Genomic DNA, 22,486 nt, shown 5'->3' on the forward strand with positions numbered 1-22,486 from the left:
TCGTAAATAACGAAACAACATCAAAACTGACCAGGATGTCGTTTGGCGCAAGTTTCAGTTTCTTCAGCTTCTCAATGAAATGTCCTGAGTCCTTAATGTATGTGTCGGTCTTTCCCACGTGTGGCTGGAGCAGAGAGGCCAAGTGTTTCGCCAGTTGATACGTTGGTGAGCCAGGAGCGCTAACGATCGGTCTCAGTGGAACGTTGTTCTTATGGATCTTGGGTAATCCATACAGCCGAGGTGGTAGGGCTTCTGTGTTGCGCAGGTTTCTCTGTATGTCCGCCGGCAGAGAAGATGCCTTGATTAATCGATTCGTATTCCGAGTGATACGCTGCGTCGGATCTGCGCTTAGTTTTCGGTACGTCGTCGGATCTAATAGGTCTCGGATCTTTTGCTCATAATCTTCGGTCTTCATTACGACGGTCGCATTCCCCTTATCGGCAGGCAGTACCAATATACTCTTGTCGGCGTTGAGATTCTTAATGGCTTGTACCTCTTCTTCCTTCAGGTTGCAAGCTGGTGGTTTTGCTCGGCGCAGTATCCTGGCTGTTTCAGTGCGTATTTCCTCTGCCCTTTCACAAGGAAGGGTCCGAATGGCTGCTTCGGTGTTGGCAATGATGTCCTCCATAGGTATAGTTCTCGGGATGATAGCGAAATTCCCTCCTTTTTGAAGAACAGACACTTCCTCTTCGGTCAATTGTCGTTCAGTGAGGTTGACCACTGTGTGTGACATGTCGGGAATCGCCTTGTCGGTCTGCTCCAGGCATCTTTCAAACTTCAAAAAAGCTCTGTCTAGATAATCTTCAATATTGTTGTCTTGGGATATGTATATAAGGAATGCAATCCACAGCCATAAATGCATTGTTGGCTGAAGCAGTAGGAAAGCCCCTTTCAGAAAGAAGGCTTCAAATAACAAAGAAGATCTTACAATGGAAGAGACAAGACTCAGGTCTTACTTCACATCGTCTCCTACACCAATTACAATCACTGGATGTGTCAGTGGTTCAAATTCAAATCAGTCTCACAACTGTAATCTTACCCTCCCACACATCACCATTAAAATTCACCATCGGTTCATTATTTTCAAAAGCTTCATGAGGCATAAGATTCACAAAAGAAAACCTTTTTAATAATCTTCATTATCTCGGTGTTGATGGTACCAAGTCTTGAGTGTAGGGTACGTTCTTGAGGCTGAAATTTTTATAACGTTGCGGGTTCTAGTTGAACTGAATAACTGATGAAAATTTGCTATGAATATCTTTATTTTATCCCATTCTTTTATATCACACCGACTTTAGAATTCCACTTCAGAACATGAATTCACTTTGTTGTTGACAAGATTAGAAATTCGTCTACTTCCATCAGAGGCATGCCCACTACTACTACATTTTGCAGTACTCACACTATTCCAAAGAGTTTACAAAGGAAAAGATGTTATGTATTGTTTTGAAAAAAGAAGAATCGTCACCAAGATATAACATTATTTTATAAATTAATCCAGAAATAAATTTAATAATTAGCATAAGATTGTGCAATTAATAATATGAATTTTAAATGTGCCAGAAATTTTGTAATTTCAAATATTTTTAAAACAAGAGTAATTTTAACTGTATGTACAGAGAAATAACAAATTAATGTCTTTTTACATATTTTAGCCCAAAACACAACACATCACATACCAAATCATTTGAAGTTCATTCAGTTAGACAGCAGATACAATGTTCACCTATACAATAAATCGAGAGAATACATAGCATAGGATATTTCTATAAAAAAAAAGGGTAATGTTAGAGGAGAGTGACCCATTACACAACCTCTCCTTTTATTAGCAGCCATTCAAGAGGTCCAATTAAATTTCCATTCAGTCGGCAGTTGAGTAATGCTACAACTTTTTATTGTAACCTGACAAGGTGCTCTTCTTATAAATGGAACAAGGATGCCATGAATTCAATTTTTGAAGTTTCTTCTAAGGCGCTGTTAATATTTACAGATGGGTCAAAAAGGAGATTCAGTGGTTCTGTTGGCTGTGCTTTCTTATACCCGTAAATAGAACTTTCCAAACAATTTATCCTTTCAATACATTCTTCCATCTACGTATATCACCGAAAAAATAGCCATGAAGGAGGCACTATTACTAGGTAGACAAACAGGATATGGCAACATTTCAGTTATTTCAGATTCAAAAAGTGTTATTCTAACCAACAAAAATTCATAATGGAACTATGATACAAACTTACATACAGCTGAAATTATTCACATGGTGATGCAAAGCAATGATAAAGGAATTCTATCTTCTTTCATTTGTATTCTCAGACTTTCAGACATCATAGAAAATGAATACGCAGATCAGGATTCAAGTCAGTAGGAATTTTATATCACTCAAGAGTTTCTAAATCCGACCTGAGTCCATGGATCAAGGAAAAAATTATTATTTATTCAAACGAATGTTGGAAGCCATCTGTAGCCAATAAGGACAGCTTATATGCATTAATACAAGAATCTGTCTCACATAAACCTTGATTCCAGGACAGAAATCTTTAAAGGAAATTAATAACTACTGTAATTTAGATGTGGTTCAATCACTGATATTTTCCAGCCCAAATTCACCAAATTGGAGTCTTGGATTCTCCTTATTGTGACAGTGACAATATCTCCTTGACAGCTCAAACCACATTTCCTTTGCTTGGCCAAAACACAGTATGCCCACTACCTTGTGGCTGCAAGACAATATTTAAATTTGTGACTTCAATTCAAATTACGGCATAGATACTTAGACGTTCAAGAAAGTACCATTGAAAATATATTATTTAATGATTAAAATTTTCAGTACATTATTTATGTAATATTAGTGGTTATGTGGTACTATTTACCAAGAGGTAAAGAAAACAAAAAACTAAAAAAAACCTTGTATTTTACTTTAGATAAAAACAAACATAGAATCATTTATTCCACATAATATTACAGATTTACGCAGAAATAAAGCAGAATGGAACAACGTACTGACAGCGCAACTCAAAGAGTGCGGTACACACAAGTACTCACAATCAGAAAACAATGCAATGAATCAAGAATTTCTGAATCTGACCTGTGACATGTTACGTCACAAAATTTTTAAGTTTTGACACATGCTATTCCACTCGATAATTGTCACAGAATCAAAATTGCGGTATTGGGTTTTAGAAATAAATAATTTTACAGTTAAATGGTGACCATGACAGCATGTACAAAATATTGCGTGACTGAACGTCAACTACGGGAAGTTGATTTATTTATTTATTTATTTCGAGTTCTATATATCCATATGAGAATATATCTCTGGATATAGAACGAGTCTGATTTTTACAAATTATTGTTTAGTGTACAAGTACATTGTTCTCATCATATAAATAATAGGAACAGAATAGTTAACATATAACATTATGTATGAGTTACCGTACTTGACTTTTGAATGAATATACAGTTCTACATACAGATATACATACATTTCAGTTTTCAAATTACACTGTAGATAGATTAAGAATGATAAAGAAATATAAATGCCGCAAAAAAAGCATACTCAGGAAGTATTATGCATTTTGGCTTAGAAATTCGTCTATACTGTAAAAAGATCCATCTAGAAGGAACTGCCTCAGCTTTTCTTTAAAGTGGGGTATGTTTCCAACCAGTTCTTCAATTATTGGAGGAAGGACATTAAAAATCTGGGTGCCACCATCTAAAGCCCCCCTCTGCACGATGCTCTTTGCTTTTAAATCACAATGAATATCAAGTTTTCTTCTGGTGATATAATTACGGTACAGACTATTGGATTTAAATAAATTGCTATTTTTTTTAAACAAAGCACATCAGGGAAAAATATATTGAGCAGTTGTTGTAAAGATTTGATCTCTAAATAAATTTCTGCATGAGTGCCTAGGAAGTACTCTGCACATAATTCTTATGGCTCGCTTCTGTGCATGGAACAATTTTCTTGTCGACAATTGATTTCCCCAAATATTACACTGTAGGCCATAAGCTTATGGAAATAGCAAAAGTATTCTGTTTCTGTTGTGGTCACCTCCCTACTGTCTGATGTGATTCTCAAGGCAAATGTTATTGAGTTTAACCTTTTCCACAGATCTTGAATATGGTAGGGCCACTTAAGTTTGCTGCCTATATGCAGACCCAAGAATTTGGAGGACTCAACCTTTGTATTAGAGGAAAAAAGAACACAATTTGTCTTTATTAGATTGATGGCAAGACCATTAGTCTCGAACCACTTGTCATATCTGCAAAAGCCTTATTTACTATCTCATTTTATACATTCCCCAAGGGATTATTAACTGCTATGGTAGTGTCATAAACGAACATGGTGAGTTTCCCATGTTCTGTGCATAGTGGTAGATCATTTATAAATATCAGAAAAAGAAGTGGGCCCAATACTGAGGCTTGAGGTACTCCAGTGGCAATGGAACCCCAGTTGGAATACACCATGCAGTACTTCCATGATTACTTTCTGGTTTTTACCACATAGACAGGATTCAAGCCATTTGCCTACTGTTCCACTCATTCCTAGGGTGTTGGCTTTATTCAGGAGAAAATGGTGACTTACACTGTCAAAAGCTTTTGACAGGTCACAAAATATTTGAACTGTCAGCATATTATTATTTATAGATTCTAAAACATTGTCAACAAATGCATCCCCAGTTGATACCCTTTTTGAAAGCCAAACTGGCAACTGCTGGGGGTGCAATATTTACTAAGATGCTCAACTACTCTGTTGTGCACCAATTTCTCTAGCACCTTAGGAAAAACTGAGAGTAATGAAATGGGTCGATAATTTGTAGCATCGATCTTTTCCCCCTTTCTATAAATTGGTCGTATAAGTCCACATTCTAGCATGTCAGGGAATACGCCTTCCTCCAGTGACATATTACAAATATGGCTGAGGACTGTACTTTTTCACTACCATAATATTTCTGTAATGTGGTTGAAATGTTATCAACTCCAACAGAGTTTTTACTTTTTAAAGACAGAATTACTTTTTCTATTTCTTTCACTGCCATTTTCCAAACATTTTGTTACTTAAGGTGTATCTTTATTTACAGTACCCAGGCACACCATTTGTTTTGTGACTGTATTGCACCCATTTCTTAAACTAGTAATTTCTTTGGCAGTTGATATTTTCCCAGTCTCACGTCTCACATATTTCCATATGGTTTTCATTTTGTTAACCGATTTATCAATTTTCTCTTTTAAGTGCATGCTTTTTGATTTCTGTATCACTTTCCTTAACATCTTAGAGTCCACTTACCTTACCTCTTCATGTCAGTATTGTTAGACAGTCTGGCTGACCTATAGAATTCTCTTTTTGTTTTACATGTGTACTCCATGACTTAAATGTAGTGTTAAACTTGTTTTCTGTGACTCTTTTCTTTGGCAACACTTCTTCAAAAAGACTTGTTATTTGATTAATAAAGACAATACATTTTGAGTTAACTTTTGTTGAATTATATATTTCAAACCAGGCTACTACTTGTTGCTCCTACCTATATGTCTACATTGTTTCTTTATTTTCTGGTCTCAGAGTTTTTCAGATAGGTTGTAGTTTTATCGTAAGATCTAACTGAGGGACAGTAAGAAGTACAACATCATGGTCTGACAGCCCACTTAAGTTAAGACTTGACTGACTGACAAGCTGCTGTGTCTAGACTTATTAACAAAACCATTATCAATAAGAGTACTTGAATGGTCAGGTAACCTAGTGGGAAATTCTACTATTTGCACTAAGTTGTAAGCACTCATCAATTGCTCTAATTCTATTCTATCACTTCTTTCAGTCAAGAGATTTAAATTAAAGTCACCTATTAATATGACTGAAATGTGTTTTTATACAATTTTGACAAAAGTGCTTCATTCTGTTTGAGAAAGATTCCGAGATCCCCTGTAGTTACTCTGTAAATTAACAATATCACAACTGGTCTCTTATTTGCTGTCAGCTCTATACACACACTCCAAAGTGTTGCTTAGTACAAATCAAGATTTCTCTAATATGTTACTTTGCAAGGTCACAAAACTTTTGTTTCCAGGCACGCAGTTTACTGCTAAAGTAAGACGCCCACTCGTAAAATATAAATGAAATATAGTGTCATCTACATCGTGTATTTAGTATTAAAAATACTGATTTTGGCGCCATATTTTCTTATATTCAAAGTTCACCGCCATACCACTAGGAGCGCTGCTGTCATTCTGTTTCCGTAGCGTTGTACTACTTATATTTTGATGTTCTGTGTCGTAGTGTCAGACTCCGTCAGAATGAGCAGATATTTGGTCTGCATCTTATTTATTATAGAGTTTATTTCAGTCAGAATGAAAATAAATTGTATTTAATGTCATAAAGACCTTTCGCAGGTTGATGTTTTATTTGAAAATTAATATCTTTGATGGGTTACGCCTATCATTGATTGGTGCTGTTTCGCTTTCATCAGAGGTGGAAGTGTATTGTGGATTTGGAGTATGGGAGTAAATACGTTTTATGTGGGTGTTGATGAGGATAACACGTACCCTCTTAATGATATTGAAGTGCAACGACAGCGAAAGTAAAGGAAGTGAAATGTTTGTACTGCGATTTAGGCTATACTTGTTTTTATGTAGCTTTCACAGTAGGTGCCTATGTGCTGCAGAAAATTACAAAAAAATACACATTGATAGGAATGGTTTCGTGAGATGGCATACGTCAACGTAGCGGAATGGAAACCTGAGCAAGTAACAGAATGGTTGAAAGGTGTGTAAAAACTTCAATTATCAGTAGAAATTAAATTTGTGTATAAACAACAGGTGTGTGTTTATGGTTCTACTGTGATCAGTAAATCTTTATTATTGGTGATCGTAGGACTCGACAACGCAGTTTTACCATATATCCATTCCTTTTTGAACAATGAAGTCAGCGGGCAGCAGCTATTGAACCTGAGACCTGACGATCTTGACCACTTGGGTGTACACAAACTTGGTCACCAGGAACTTATTTTGGAAGCTGTCGAACATTTAAGAGATTTTGTAAGTCCAGGGTTGAATTGTTTATTAAATACTAAAGCGGTTTAGTTATTGTATTGTAATATTTGATGTAAACCTCTTCAAATAGTGCGATTAGTAACACTGTAACAGATCTTCATTATTAAAAACTTTTCACTGCTGCTGTATTCAGTCACTTAATGAAATTTCTAGTGTGTAGATCGCATTCAGTAAAGTAAATAATGTGCAAACCATCACATGAATCTTGTGTGTTCAGTTATTATCCTCTCTTTCAACACTAATGAAAGGATGTATATTTGTATCTGGGTTGGTTTTTTTTTCTTATATGGTGTAATATACTGAGTAATAGCTCATTGAAACAGCACTGTCATTTAATATTTTTTGTAGCACTATGAACTCGACAGAGAAAACTTGCAGTTGCTTGCACTGCGTTTGTCCTGCTCTGCTAACAGCCTATACAAGGAACTATTGCAGAATACTGTCTCACTTCCAGTCAGTACTCAGACACTGGCAGATGTAGCCAATGTAATTAGTGCTGTGAAGCCACTTGTTTGCTGGCTTGACAGGTATGTTTGATTTTACATTCATTTTATTATTTTCAAAGGTGTTTAGAGCTATGTGTATTTATGGTAATTTTGATCCTAAATGTAAATAAAAAGAATCTTACCTGTTGCTCCTCATTGTTTATGTTCTGTCTTTCTTTACCTTATGTCTATATTTTTGGACTGGTGTTCCTGAACACTTGATGCATTTTGCCTTCCTGTTTTTGTCACCATATTTCTTTAACTTCTGAATATCAACATTATGCTTCTAAAGAGTTAAAAATTGTACTGACTTTCTCAAGTTGCTTCAGAATTTTTTTAGTTTCAACATTATGTAGTAGTTTTCTCTGTTTAAGGTACCACTGAATTTGTTTTTCTTTAAGGTATTAAAATAGTGCATACCACTTGAAACATCACTATAGTGGGATAAGGTTAAATTAAATGTACAGTATAGCAGAAAGAAAGAGCAATTTCTGTAGGGAACACACATATGGCTTTTAAGTTTAATTGCTTATCCATACATTTTTGTTTCTTACAGTTTTTTCCTTACCAACCTGACACCTGCCCTCCCCCCCCCCCCCTCCCATCCTGTGCCACCTCTCTCTGAACACAAGCAGAGTAAAGTCCAGATCAGTGCCAGTGTCAGTCACTGTGGAGCTTACATACAGCTCATAGGTTGGCAACATATCAGTTTTGTGTAACCAACATGAGGTGAGAACATGGACAATGTATTTCTAGCTGTGAAATTGAAACCATTGTCTTGTTTGCTTTTTATAAATCATCCTTCTTGGCAATCCTCCCATTATTTGATTTAAAAATAACATTAATCCTGCTATCTCCTCCCACGATTTAATGGTTTAATTAAAAACATTGATCCACCTATCTCCTCTCTTGAGTAAATTAAAAAAAAATTGATCCCCTTACTCTTTGTGCTTGGGCAGATCGATTACGTAGCAACATAGAACAGAGAAATATTTCATTGTTTTTCGAATACATCATGGGTTGGGACTAGTCCTTGCATTATGTTTATAATCTCATTTACAGCAATGCCCTTCTGAATGTATTCAAAGCACATCATCTGTTTGTTGCTCACTCATTGGCTATGTAACACAAACAGCTGACACCCTTTTGTTCCCATCATACTTCATGGCATGTGCTGTCAACATTCCTGTGCAAAACATGGAAGTACCCCACTGGCCCTGTTTAGACATTCACCACACAGGCCACCTCATACATAAATTCGATCTCCAGTGAGAAGAGCCAGTATTGTACACTGCAGATATGAGAAGGCGACCATGGTTTATCTGGGGATTTGCTTTCTATTTTGGTTGACAGCATTGGAGGTATAGAGCGTATTGTAAAATTTCTTGTAAAATCTACCCACATACTAAACAACCCACTAGCAGTGCAAGGCAGAGGGTGCTTCATACCACCAGTAGCAACTAACTCCCTGGCCTATTACTCTCATGAATATGCTATGAGGAACTAGGATTTTTACAGTGCCTCTTTACAGGTTTAATATAGGTCTAGAGAAGACAGTAGGGTCATTCCATGTAAAAAGACCCTCTGTACACAAAACTGAAGCAGTTCAAGATAAATGTAATAGAAACTTTTTACAGCAAAAGATCCCTCCTGACAATTAAACAACTTATTTTTTTAAAAAATAGTGCAGTATTTTATTTCTATAGATATTTCAGTTTCATCGTTGTAGAACTGTCCAGTAAAGGGAAATGATTTTATTTATATTATAGCAAAAGTAATGAAATTATCAGTTTGAAAGCTTCTGAAAGTGAGGTGTGTGAATGGGTTGCACTTTTCTAGAACAAATTTTCTTTATAGCTTGATTCTTTTGTGCCTAAAATTATGTTGGGTGTGTGACACTGCTTTACCGCATCATATTAATTTTTCCAATTCAGTGTTACACAGACTGATGACCATAGATGTTAAGTCCCATAGTGTTCAGAGCTCAATGTTACACAGTATGCAAACTAAAAATTTACTTAGTTATTTGCTTCTGAGGTGTCTAAACTATGTCTCAGTTTAAGAAAGTCATCTGCTGAGAGAGTACATGTGTTTAGCAAAAAACTTGAACAGGATCCAGTCAAGTATGCAGAATATCAATCGAAAGAGTGTGAAAGGTTTTAATTACGAAGGATGAAAGAAAACAAGCACTTCAAACTGATAGAAAGGAGTTAAAACTCATGTGTTAGCAAGATTGGGTAAGGCAGAATCAGCAGAGAAAAAGCTGAAATCATTAGACAAGACAGACAAAGCATCTCCACTAAAGGATTCATATAACAGTTGCAGATCATTAGGGAAAGCAGTTGCTAAGGTGAAGAGAAGTTGCCAAACAGCTCAAGGAAACTTTGAAAAGAACTGTGTGGGGAATGGTGAAATCGTATCAAGAGATATTACTTGCCTTATGAATTCTAGAAATGTGCAAAACAGAATTTAAAAAGGTGTAACACAACTGCACAGGAAATTAAAGCATCATTGTCATTTCAGGACGGACACTGGAAAAATCTACAGCCAATTCCATCCCTTCGTAAAGTTCATTGTGTGACAACCTGTAGTAAATAAGGAGTGTTGAAAGTATCTGTAACCTCTGAACAAGAGGAATCTTGAACAGAATGAACACCTCAATGTCAACCAGTATGGATTCTGAAAACATTAATCATGTGAAACCCAACTTGCACTTTTCTCACATTACGTACTGAAAGCTTTGGATCAAGGCAATCATATCAGTGCACTATTTCTTAGTTTCCGAAAAGCATTTGACTCAGTACCACATCCACATGTATTGTCAAAAGTACGCTCACATGGGGTAGCAAGTGAAATTTTCGACTGGATTGAGGGCTTTTTGATAGGAATGACACAGCATGTTAACTTGGATGGAGGGTCATTGTCAGATGTAGAAGTAACTTCAGGTTGCCCCAGGAAGTGTGTTGGGACACTTGCTGTTGATGCTGTATGTTAATGACCTTGCAGACAATATTAATTGTGGCATTGGGCTTTTTGCAGATGATGCAATTATCTATAATGAAGTACTGTCTGAAAGAAGCTGCATAAATATTAAGTCAGAACTTGATAAGAATTCAAAGTTGTGCAAAGATTGACAACTTGCTCTCAATGTTGAGAAATATAAAATTGTGCACTTCACAAAATGAAAAACTGTAGATCCTATGGCTACACTATCAATGAGTTATTTTTGGAATCACCAGGTCATAATAAATATCTGCGTATGACAATGTAGGAATATGAAATGGAGTGATCACATAGGCGCAGTCGTGGGTGAAGCAATTGGTAGACTGGTTTATTGGTAGGATACTGGGGAAGTGCAGTTGGTCTACAAAGAACACTGCTTACAAATCACTTGTGCAACCAGTTCTAGAATATTGCTCAAGTGTGTGGAACCCACATATTGAGTTATACAGGGAAGTGCAACTCAATTGGTAATAGGTATACTTAACTTGTCAGAGTCACCGAGATACTAAAGGAACTGAACTGGAAAACTCATGAAGCTAGATGTATACTATCCCAAGATAGTCTATTAACAAAGTTTTTAGAACTGGCTATAAATGATGACTGTAGGAATATACAACAGTCCCCTACATATCACTACATAGGGATCGTGAAGAAAAGATTACAATAATTACTGCAGGCACTGAGGCATTCAAATATTTGTTCTTCCCATACTCCATATGTGAAAGGAACAAGAAGAAACGGTAATAACTGGTACAATGGGATGTACCCTGTGCAATGCAACTAACCGTGGTTTGCAGAGTATAGATGTAGAGTCAGTGACAGTTTAGTTGTATCCCCAAGGAGGGGAAGCAGAAGAGGAAGAAGAAATGAAGGAAAAGTCCTCATCCAACAAAGAAAACAGTAACATTAAGCCAGGAGATTTTGTACTAGTGCTAGGAGGAAGCAGGACTGTTTTGCAGAAGTGAAGGAATATGAGGAAAATCTAACCAAGTCTTACTCAATGACGTGCATTCCAATGGGGAGTATTGTTTTTGCTCATTAAATGAAAACAAGTAGAGGGAAGACATATGAGTAAATGTGAAGACAGTACAAACTCCTAACCTGGTCAATAATAGAGGTAAGTTTGTGTTTAAGTTATAAATGCACATTTGCACACCTGTTTTCCCTTCTTTTGTATTGCCTATATTGATTTGTATGATTGTTAATTTCAATTGTTAGTTCCCATTTGTTTCTTTTTGTTCATACTATCATATATATATATATATATATATATATATATATATATATATATATATATATATATATATATATATATAAATAAAAACAAAGTGATGTGACTTACCAAATGAAAGTGCTGGCAGGTCGACAGACACACAAACGAACACAAACATACACACAAAATTCAAGCTTTCGCAACAAACTGTTGCCTCATCAGGAAAGAGGGAAGGAGAGGGAAAGACGAAAGGATTTGGGTTTTAAGGGAGAGGGTAAGGAGTCATTCCAATCCCGGGAGCGGAAAGACTTACCTTAGGGGGAAAAAAGGACAGGTATACACTTGCACACAACCACACACACATCCATCCACATATACACAGACACAAGCAGACATTTGTAAAGGCAAAGAGTTTGGGCAGAGATGTCAGTCGAGGCGGAAGTACAGAGGCAAAGATGTTGTTGAGAGACAGGTGAGGTATGAGCGGTGGCAAATTGAAATTAGAAATTAGCGGAGATTGAGGTATGGCGGATAGCGAGAAGAGAGGATATGCTGAAGGGCAAGTTCCCATCTCCGGAGTTCTGACAGGTTGGTGTTAGTGGGAAGTATCCAGATAACCCGGACGGTGTAACACTGTGCCAAGATGTGCTGGCCGTGCACCAAGGCATGTTTAGCCACAGGATGATCCTCATTACCAACAAACACTGTCTGCCTGTGTCCATTCATGCGAATGGACAGTTTGTTGCTGGTCATTCCCACATAGAACGCTTCACAGTGTAGGCAGGTCAGTTGGTAAATCACGTGGGTGCTTTCACACGTGGCTCTGCCTTTGATCGTGTACACCTTCCGGGTTACAGGACTGGAATAGGTGGTGGTGGGAGGGTGCATGGGACAGGTTTTACACCGGGGGTGGTTACAAGGGTAGGAGCCAGAGGGTAGGGAAGGTGGTTTGGGGATTTCATAGGGATGAGCTAAGAGGTTACGAAGGTTAGGTGGACGGCGGAGAGACACTAGGTGGAGTGGGGAGGATTTCATGAAGGATGGATCTCATTTCAGGGCAGTATTTGAGGAAGTAGTATCCCTGCTACAGAGCCACATTCAGAATCTGATCCAGTCCCGGAAAGTATCCTGTCACAAGTTGGGCACTTTTGGGGTTCTTCTGTGGAAGGTTCCGGGTTTGAGGAGATGAGGAAGTGGCTCTGGTTATTTGCTTCTGTACCAGGTCGGGAGGGTAGTTACGGGATGCAAAAGCTGTTTTCAGGTTGTTGGTGTAATGGTTCAAGGATTCCGGACTGGAGCAGATTCTTTTGCCACGAAGACCTAGGCTGTAGGGAAGGGACCGTTTGATGTGGAATGGGTGGCAGCTGTCATAATGGAGGTACTGTTGCTTGTTGGTGGGTTTGATGTGGATGGACGTGTGAAGCTGGCCATTGGACAGGTGGAGGTCAACGTCAAGGAAAGTGGCATGGGATTTAGAGTAGGACTAGATGAATCTGATGGAACCAAAGGAGTCGAGATTGGAGAGGAAATTCTGGAGTTCTTCTTCACTGTGAGTCCAGGTCATGAAAATGTCATCAATAAATCTGTACCAAACTTTGGGTTGGCAGGCCTGGGTAACCAAGAAGGCTTCCTCTAAGCGACCCATGAATAGGTTGGCGTACGAGGGGGCCATCCTGGTACCCATGGCTGTTCCCTTTAATTGTTGGTATGTCTGGCCTTCGAAAGTGAAGAAGTTGTGGGTCAGGATGAAGCTGGCTAAGGTAATGAGGAAAGAGGTTTTAGGTAGGGTGGCAGGTGATCGGCGTGAAAGGAAGTGCTCCATCACAGCGAGGCCCTGGACATGCGGAATATTTGTGTATAAGGAAGTGGCATCAATGGTTACGAGGATGGTTTCCGGGGGTAACAGACTGGGTAGGGATTCCAGGCGTTCGAGAAAGTGGTTGGTGTCTTTGATGAAGGATGGGAGACTGCATGTAATGGGTTGAAGGTGTTGATCTACATAGGCAGAGATGCGTTCTGTGGGGACTTGGTAACCAGCTACAATGGGACGGCCGGGATGATTGGGTTTGTGAATTTTAGGAAGAAGGTAGAAGGTAGGGGTGCGGGGTGTTGGTGGGGTCAGGAGGTTGATGGAGTCAGGTGAAAGGTTTTGTAGGGGGCCTAAGGTTCTGAGGATTCCTTGAAGCTCCGCCTGGACATCAGGAATGGGATTACCTTGGCAAACTTTGTAAGTAGTGTTGTCTGAAAGCTGACGCAGTCCCTCAGCCACATGCTCCCGACGATCAAGTACCACAGTCCGCCGGAAGAATGACGATGGATTGGTCAGCCTTCAGATCACGGATAGCCTGGGCTTCAGCAGTGGTGATGTTGGGAGTAGGATTAAGGGTTTTTAAGGATTGAGAGGCAAGGCTGGAAGTCAGAAATTCCTGGAAGGTTAGGAGAGGGTGATTTTGAGGAAGAGGAGGTGGGTCCCACTGTGACGGAGGACGGAACTATTCCAGGCATGGTTCAATTTGGATAGTGTCTTGGGGAGTTGGATCATTAGGAGTAGGATTAGGATCATTTTTCTTCGTGGCAAAGTGATATTTCCAGCAGAGAGTACGGGTGTAGGACAGTAAATCATTGACGAGGGCTGTTTGGTTAAATCTGGGAGTGGGGCTGAAGGTGAGGCCTTTGCATAGGACAGAGGTTTCAAATTGGGAGAGAGGTTTGGAGGAAAGGTTAACTACTGAATTGGGGTGTTGTGGTTCCAGATTGAAGGCTGACCAATCCATCGTCATTCTTCCGGCGGACAAGGGTTCCACAACTGTGGTACTTGATCGTCGGGAGTATGTGGCTGAGGAACTGCGTCAGCTTTCAGACAACACTACTTACATAGTTTGCCAAGGTAATCCCATTCCTGATGTCCAGGCGGAGCTTCAAGGAATCCTCAGAACCTTAGGCCCCCTACAAAACATTTCACCTGACTCCATCAACCTCCTGACCCCACCAACACCCCGCACCCCTACCTTCTACCTTCTTCCTAAAATTCACAAACCCAATCATCCCGGCCGTCCCATTGTAGCTGGTTACCAAGCCCCCACAGAATGCATCTCTGCCTACGTAGATCAACACCTTCAACCCATTACATGCAGTCTCCCATTCTTCATCAAAGACACCAACCACTTTCTCGAACGCCTGGAATCCCTACCCAGTCTGTTACCCCCGGAAACCATCCTCGTAACCATTGATGCCAATTCCTTATACACAAATATTCCGCATGTCCAGAGCCTCGCTGCGATGGAGCACTTCCTTTCACGCCGATCACCTGCCACCCTACCTAAAACCTCTTTCCTCATTACCTTAGCCAGCTTCATCCTGACCCACAACTTCTTCACTTTCGAAGGCCAGACATACCAACAATTAAAGGGAACATCAATGGGTACCAGGATGGCCCCCTCGTACGCCAACCTATTCATGGGTCGCTTAGAGGAAGCCTTCTTGGTTACCCAGGCCTGCCAACCCAAAGTTTGGTACAGATTTATTGATGACATTTTCATGATCTGGACTCACAGTGAAGAAGAACTCCAGAATTTCCTCTCCTACCTCAACTCCTTTGGTTCCATCAGATTCACCTGGTCCTACTCTAAATCCTATGCCACTTTCCTTGACGTTGACCTCCACCTGTCCTGTGGCCAGCTTCACACGTCTATCCACATCAAACCCACCAACAAGCAACAGTACCTCCATTATGACAGCTGCCACCCATTCCACATCAAACGGTCCCTTCCCTACAGCCTAGGTCTTCATGGCAAACGAATCTGCTCCAGTCTGGAATCCTTGAACCATTACACCAACAACTTGAAAACAGCTTTTGCATCCCGTAACTACCCTTCCGACCTGGTACAGAAGCAAATAACCAGAGCCACTTCCTCATCTCCTCAAACCCGGAACCTTCCACAGAAGAACCCCAAAAGTGCCCCACTTGTGACAGGATACTTTCCGGGACTGGATCAGATTCTGAATGTGGCTCTCCAGCAGGGATACGACTTCCTCAAATACTGCCCTGAAATGAGATCCATCCTTCATGAAATGCTCCCCACTCCACCTAGAGTGTCTTTTCGCCATCCACCTACCCTTCTAAACTCTTAGTTCATCCCTATGAAATCCCCAAACCACCTTCCCTACCCTCTGGCTCCTACCCTTGTAACCACCCCCGGTGTAAAACCTGTCCCATGCACCCTCCCACCACCACCTATTCCAGTCCTGTAACCCGGAAGGTGTACACGATCAAAGGCAGAGCCACGTGTGAAAGCACCCACGTGATTTACCAACTGACCTGCCTACACTGTGAAGCGTTCTATGTGGGAATGACCAGCAACAAACTGTCCATTCGCATGAATGGACACAGGCAGACAGTGTTTGTTGGTAATGAGGATCATCCTGTGGCTAAACATGCCTTGGTGCACGGCCAGCACATCTTGGCACAGTGTTACACCGTCCGGGTTATCTGGATACTTCCCACTAACACCAACCTGTCAGAACTCCGGAGATAGGAACTTGCCCTTCAGCATATCCTCTCTTCTCGCTATCCGCCAGGCCTCAATCTCCGCTAATTTCTAATTTCAATTTGCCGCCGCTCATACCTCACGTGTCTTTCAACAACATCTTTGCCTCTGTACTTCCGCCTCGACTGACATCTCTGCCCAAACTATTTGCCTTTACAAATGTCTGCTTGTGTCTGTGTATATGCGGATGGATATGTGTGTGTGTGCGAGTGTATACCTGTCCTTTTTTCCCCCTAAGGTAAGTCTTTCCGCTCCCGGGATTGGAATGACTCCTTACCCTCTCCCTTAAAACCCAAATCCTTTCGTCTTTCCCTCTCCTTCCCTCTTTCCTGATGAGGCAACCGTTGGTTGCGAAAGCTTGAATTTTGTGTGTATGTTTGTGTTTGTTTGTGTGTCTATCGACCTGCCAGCGCTTTTGTTTGGTAAGTCTCATCATCTTTCTTTTTAGATATATTTTTCCCACGTGGAATGTTTCCCTCTATTATATATATATAATCTGCACACATTTTCAAACTAAAATTTAGATGTGATGTATGTGTTTGAGAGGAATTTCCATAATGTTTGGGCACTGATGACATTGCTGTGAGCACCCTATACATACCACTATCATGATCTATTCTGTTGTCTCACGAGAAATTAATTTACAATAAAACAGTGTTTCAGTGAAACTTATGAGCCAAGAGAATGGAATTTTAACAAAATATCAACATGTCTGGATAAGAAATGTTCCCATTTGTGACACAGACAACAAAAATTTCAATTTGGTTCCATTATCTGTATTTATCTTAGCTAACTGGATCAAACTTGTTGCCTGACTTACTTAAGATGCAGTCTACTGTAATGTAAGAAATTAAAAGTTTTACCAAGTAAGGCATGATGCTTTTTTAAATGTATTTGTTTTTAAAATGTCATGCATGCAACCATGGAATGACCCAGTACACACACTTCCAAACCTCCCTTATTTCTGTGAAGGTCTCACCATTAGTTTGTTTTCTCTTTTTTAATAATGCTTTCATGTTGTTGGTAACAGCTTTCGAGGCTCAGCTGTCCACCATATTGATGATTTCAACATCGGCTGTCCTTTGGTTCAATATGTTAAGGCATTGTGTCATGTACTTCAGGTGTTGGAAACTGTTCTCTCTGCTAATGATTCCAGTTAAGCTATCTTAGCACACCAGACACATTAATAAATGCCGTATCTACCACATTAAGAGTTTATCAGCACATTTCTGAATTCTCTCAACAACTTCAGTGAGGTTGACTGCAGTCTAATAATGGGCTTCACCAACAGATCATTGCTGCATTCATCTTTTCCATCCTAGATTTCAGATGGTCACTCCACCTCGTATCACATCATAGTATCAGTCCCAAATAACCAAAATCGTTACAGACTTCTGAATACCCTCACTGGTGGTAAAATTTAATGTTATTTGGTTCATTCTCCAACCTCCTTCCCAAATTTATGAGAATTCCACGTTAGTTTTTTTTTCCATGCTTATATGCTAATGGCAGCTAGAGTGTAATATCGGAATCCCTTCCTTGAAATCTTGTTTGGGATGATAGACTGATTTTCAGCATAGCCCAAAGTTCAGGTTAGATCTGAAGGTGACAATTTGGTGCCAGTGAATGTGACTGAATGTTTACATTTTCACTGTGTTTGACTCACTGTGCTTCTCACTATAAAAATTAAAATGGCAATGCAGTTCAAAAAACCATATTACATAAACATGGACAAGTGGCCAGTAAGTGCTTTGATTCATATTATATACATATATTGTACATATACCACAACAATGCAAGGGAGGTCCATGAAGTAACTTGTACCCTAATGACAGCATAGAAATGTGCCCTTAATCAAAAAGTGACAACAAATCTGGAGATATATTTACTTTTGTACCTGCATATGTTGTGCAGACATATCTGGTGTTATTACATACATGTAGCAGAGTTCAGATATGACAACATACGAGGGTGAGTCAAATGAAAACCTTAAAATTTTTTTTTTAATATTATTTATTTATATGTTATTCAACATAATCTCCCTCACACTCAATGCAGTCGGCCGCGGTGGTCTCGCGGTTCTAGGCGCGCAGTCCGGAACCGCGCGACTGCTACGGTTGCAGGTTCGAATCCTGCCTCGGGCGTGGATGTGTGTGATGTCCTTAGGTTAGTTAGGTTTAAGTAGTTCTAAGTTCTAGGGGACTGATAATCACAGCTGTTAAGTCCCATAGTGCTCAGAGCCATTTGAACCATTTTTTTTTTAACACTCAATGCAAGTCCTCCAGCACTTAAAAAGTGCATAAATTCCGTTAGAAAAAATTTCCTTTGGTAGTCTGCGCAACCACTCGTGCACCACGTGGTGTACCTCTTCATCAGAACGGAACTTCTTTCCTCCCATTGCATCTCTGAGTGGTCCAAAAATATGGAAATCACTTGGGGCAAGGTCTTGGTGAGTATGGTGGATGAGGAAGACACTCAAAATGCAGGTCTGTGATTGTCGCAACTGTTGTATAGGCAGTGTGTGGCCTTGCATTGTCATGTTGCAAAAGGACACCTGCTGACAGCAATCCACGTCACTTTTATTTGATTGCAGGCAGCAGATGATTTTTTGGAGATCTGTGTATGATGCACTGGTGACAGTGATCCCTCTAGGCATGTATGGTCCAAAATAACGCCTTTTTCGTCCCTCAAAAGAGAGTCAGCATAACCTTCCCTGCTGATGGTTCGGTTCAAAACTTCTTTGGTTTTGGTGATGTGAAATGGTACCATTCCTTGCTCGCTCTCTTCGTTTCCTTTTGGTGGAAGTGAACCCAGGTTTCGTCCCCAGTAACGATTCTTGCAAGGAAGCCATCACCTTCTCGTTCAAAGTGCCAAAGAAGTTGTTCACAAGCATCAACACATCATTCTCTCATTTCAGGAGTCAGCTGCCGTGGCACCCAACTTGCAGACACTTTGTGAAACTAGAGCACAGCATGCACAATGTGGTGTGCTGACCCATGACTAATCTGTAAGCATGCTGCAATGTCATTCAGTGGTTTTCCTTCACTATGGCTTCAACTGCTAGGCAACAGCCTTGCTGCAGTGGATACACCAGTTCCTGTGAGATCACCAAAGTTAAACGCTGTCGGGCGTAGTCGGCACTTGGGCACTTGGATGGGTGAGCATCCAGGCTGCCATGCGCTGTTGCCATTTTTCGGGGTGCACTCAGTCTTGTGATGCCAATTGAGGAGCTACTCGACCGAATAGTAGCAGTTTCAGTCAAGAATACCATCATAACGCTTCGGGAGAGCGGTGCGCTGACCCCACGCCCCTCCTATCCACATAGAGGAGCATCTTCCACTGAAGTAACACCATTTGCGAACTTCTTACTCCATTCGTAGGCTTGCTACTGTGACAGACATGCATCACCGTACTGAACCTTCGTTTGTCGATGACTTTCAATAGGTTTCACACCTTCACTATGCAGAACCCGAATAACAGAACACTGTTGTTCTTCCCTGCTGAAAGTCGCAAGTGGGGCAGCCATCTTTATACTGATAATGCGACGGTATATGTGCATCTTCACTATCCTGCCACCTACAGGCCATTCTGCACTCTACTTGTTGCATGCTTACCAACTTACAGGATAACGGCCCGAAATTTCGCTTTGTCATTACAAATTTAAGGTTTTTATTTAACTCACCCTCGTAGCACCCCAGGAGTGCCAGAAGGTATTTAGTGGACACGGTACAGGAAAGTATTGTTGAAATTTAGCTTATCTTTCTGTTTTGGTTTCCATTTTTGAAATTTGTAACATACACTTTTTAGAGATGTTGCTGTAAGTGATTAGCCGTAAAATAAAGGAAAGCCACTCACCTACAGCAGATCAATGCGTGGAACATAGAAACACATAGCAGAAACCAGCATCCGCAATAGCTTTTGAACAATGACTCTTTTTCTAGCAAAAGCACACATTCACTTACACACATACGCACACACACATACTCCTGGGGCCACGCCAAGACTGAATAAACTAAGCTTTGTGAAGTTGCACTCTTATAATAGCCTGCAACTTTTTTGTGTGTTTAGTGTCTTTGAGAAGGAGTGCCCTAATCAACTGTCCATAACACGTTAGGTTTCTCCAGTGACAACTACAGTGCAATGTTGTATAACAGTTAGCACACTGGACTCACATTTGGGAGGGTTGTGGATCAAATCCGTACCCAGCCTTTCATATTTAGGTGTTATGTGGTGTCCATCACGCCTGCGTGTGTTCTGTTTATTTTGTTTGTTTGTTTGTTTGTTTGTTTGTTTGTTCATTTTCATTCATCTCAGTGCAGCACTGTCACCCTATGTCCTCAATTATTTCAGTATCTTCCTGCCTGTACAGTTTTTACTCTTTACAGCTCCCTGTAGTACCATGAAGCTTATTCTCTGATGCTTAAACATATGTTCTTAATCCTGTTCCTTTTTATTTTCAGTGTTTCCCATGTGTTCCTTTCTTCATTGATTCTGTGGGAAACCTCCCCATTCCTTTATATTACCAGTCCAATAATTTTCAACTTTCTTTTGTGACCCCATATGTTAAATGCTTAAATTCCCTTCTGTTTCAGTTTTCCCACTGCCCATGATTCACTACCATACAATGTTGTGCTCCAAATGTACATTCCCAGTAATTTCCTCCTCAAATTAAGGCATATATTTGACACCAGTAGACTTCCAATGCTAGGAACACACACTGTGCCTGTGTTTGTCTGTTTTTGTTTTCTGATTTCTTCGTCTGTAATAGGTTTCTTTTGCATCCAAAGTAGCAGAATTCTTTAACTTCATTTACTTTGTGACAGTTCATTTTGACATTAAGTTTCTAGTAAGTCACATTTATGTTAATCCTCATTACTATTGTCCTTTGGCAGTTTACTCTCATTCCATATTTTGCACTCATAAGACTGTTCATCCCATTCAACAGATTCTGTATTCTTCTTCACTTTCATTGAGGATAGAAAAGTCGTCAGTGAATCTTATCGATATTGTTTCACCCTGTACTTTTATCCCACTCTTGAAACTTTCTTTTATTTGCATAATTGCTTCTTCTGTGCATAGATTGGACAATAGGAATGGAAGACTAAATCCCTGTCTTACACCCTATTTAATCTAAGAGTTCTGCTCTTTCCTCTGCATAATCATCTTGAAAATTCGGGACCTTTGTTTTGATTTCTTTTTGGATGAATGTGTCTCCACAGGTTCTCTTTGATGTGGATCCCCTCTGAAATATCTGATATCCCATTTACATTACTTGGCCCAAAACTACTTGGTAGTATGCAGGTTGCACCCAAAACAACTGCCCAGCACATTTTAGTGTGTTGGACAATTGACCTCACATTAGAACATATTTTTCAACCATATACCATCATGTGAAGAAAAACAAGCCACTCGGAGTATACACACACTTGTATCTCAAATTTTCTGTTGTCTTTTCCTGTTGTCCTGTTTATTTGCAACTTCTGCCATTGAATGTCTGGTTTGCTACATGTCAGTGAATGTAATTTAAGATGCTCTTCAATCCTGCAAGAATTTGCAACAGTCTGTTTGTTACTTCCAGGCAGGTTGATGTCAGGTAAAATTTTTCATGACATTGACATTCAAGATTAATGATGGGATAATTACATGTCCTCAAAAAATTCCAACATTAAACCTGTAGCAAGCGGAAGCGTAGCTACTCTGTACACATATAAAGAAAACTGTGTTTGTGTTACCAAGGTAAACCAGTATGAGCAAAATCACAGTGTAATCTTAGTTTAATTAATTATATGAGCTCAATCACTGTTTTAATTAAATAATAACAAAAAACTTTCTTTATATCACTTTATTGCCACATACAAGTGTTACCACACAGTATGAAGCACTCTTAAGTATTAAACAGTGCTGTTGCATCAGATCCCAGCCAACCACTTGCATGATTACTAATTATGTTGTTGACACATTGTGCTGCTAGCTCATAACTAGGTCATTTTCTTACATGAATAATCAGTTTTTCTCACCTATGTCACTGTTTTATATTACTGACGCTCACATGGACATATGACAGCACAACTTATCACTGTGTAGCTGAAGGAATAGATATAGGCTCACAATTGTAAAATGGCAAGAAACAGTATGAGACAATATTCTTTGTGGTTGGCACACTTTGTACAGAGGCTCAAGGGTTAACATTA

At 39.7% G+C, this 22,486-nt stretch overlaps 1 protein-coding gene across 3 annotated transcripts in view; it reads left to right on the forward strand.

Moving 5' to 3' along the window:
• The first annotated feature begins 6,274 nt into the window (after nucleotides 1-6,274).
• The window catches only part of LOC126101604 (connector enhancer of kinase suppressor of ras 2), a 157,608-nt gene continuing 141,396 nt past the window's right edge, over nucleotides 6,275-22,486 (forward strand). For 2 of the 3 annotated variants that reach the window (XM_049912283.1, XM_049912282.1), the window contains exons 1-3: nucleotides 6,275-6,760; nucleotides 6,869-7,032; nucleotides 7,396-7,574. In XM_049912283.1, coding sequence (XP_049768240.1) covers nucleotides 6,703-6,760; nucleotides 6,869-7,032; nucleotides 7,396-7,574 — 401 coding nt within the window. In that variant the 5' untranslated portion in view covers nucleotides 6,275-6,702. The remainder of the gene's footprint in view (nucleotides 6,761-6,868; nucleotides 7,033-7,395; nucleotides 7,575-22,486) is intronic. The other variant, XM_049912281.1, reaches the window with a different exon arrangement.

The sequence above is a fragment of the Schistocerca cancellata genome, chromosome 9, assembly GCF_023864275.1.
Source record: "Schistocerca cancellata isolate TAMUIC-IGC-003103 chromosome 9, iqSchCanc2.1, whole genome shotgun sequence".
Classification (NCBI taxonomy): Eukaryota; Metazoa; Arthropoda; class Insecta; order Orthoptera; family Acrididae; genus Schistocerca; species Schistocerca cancellata.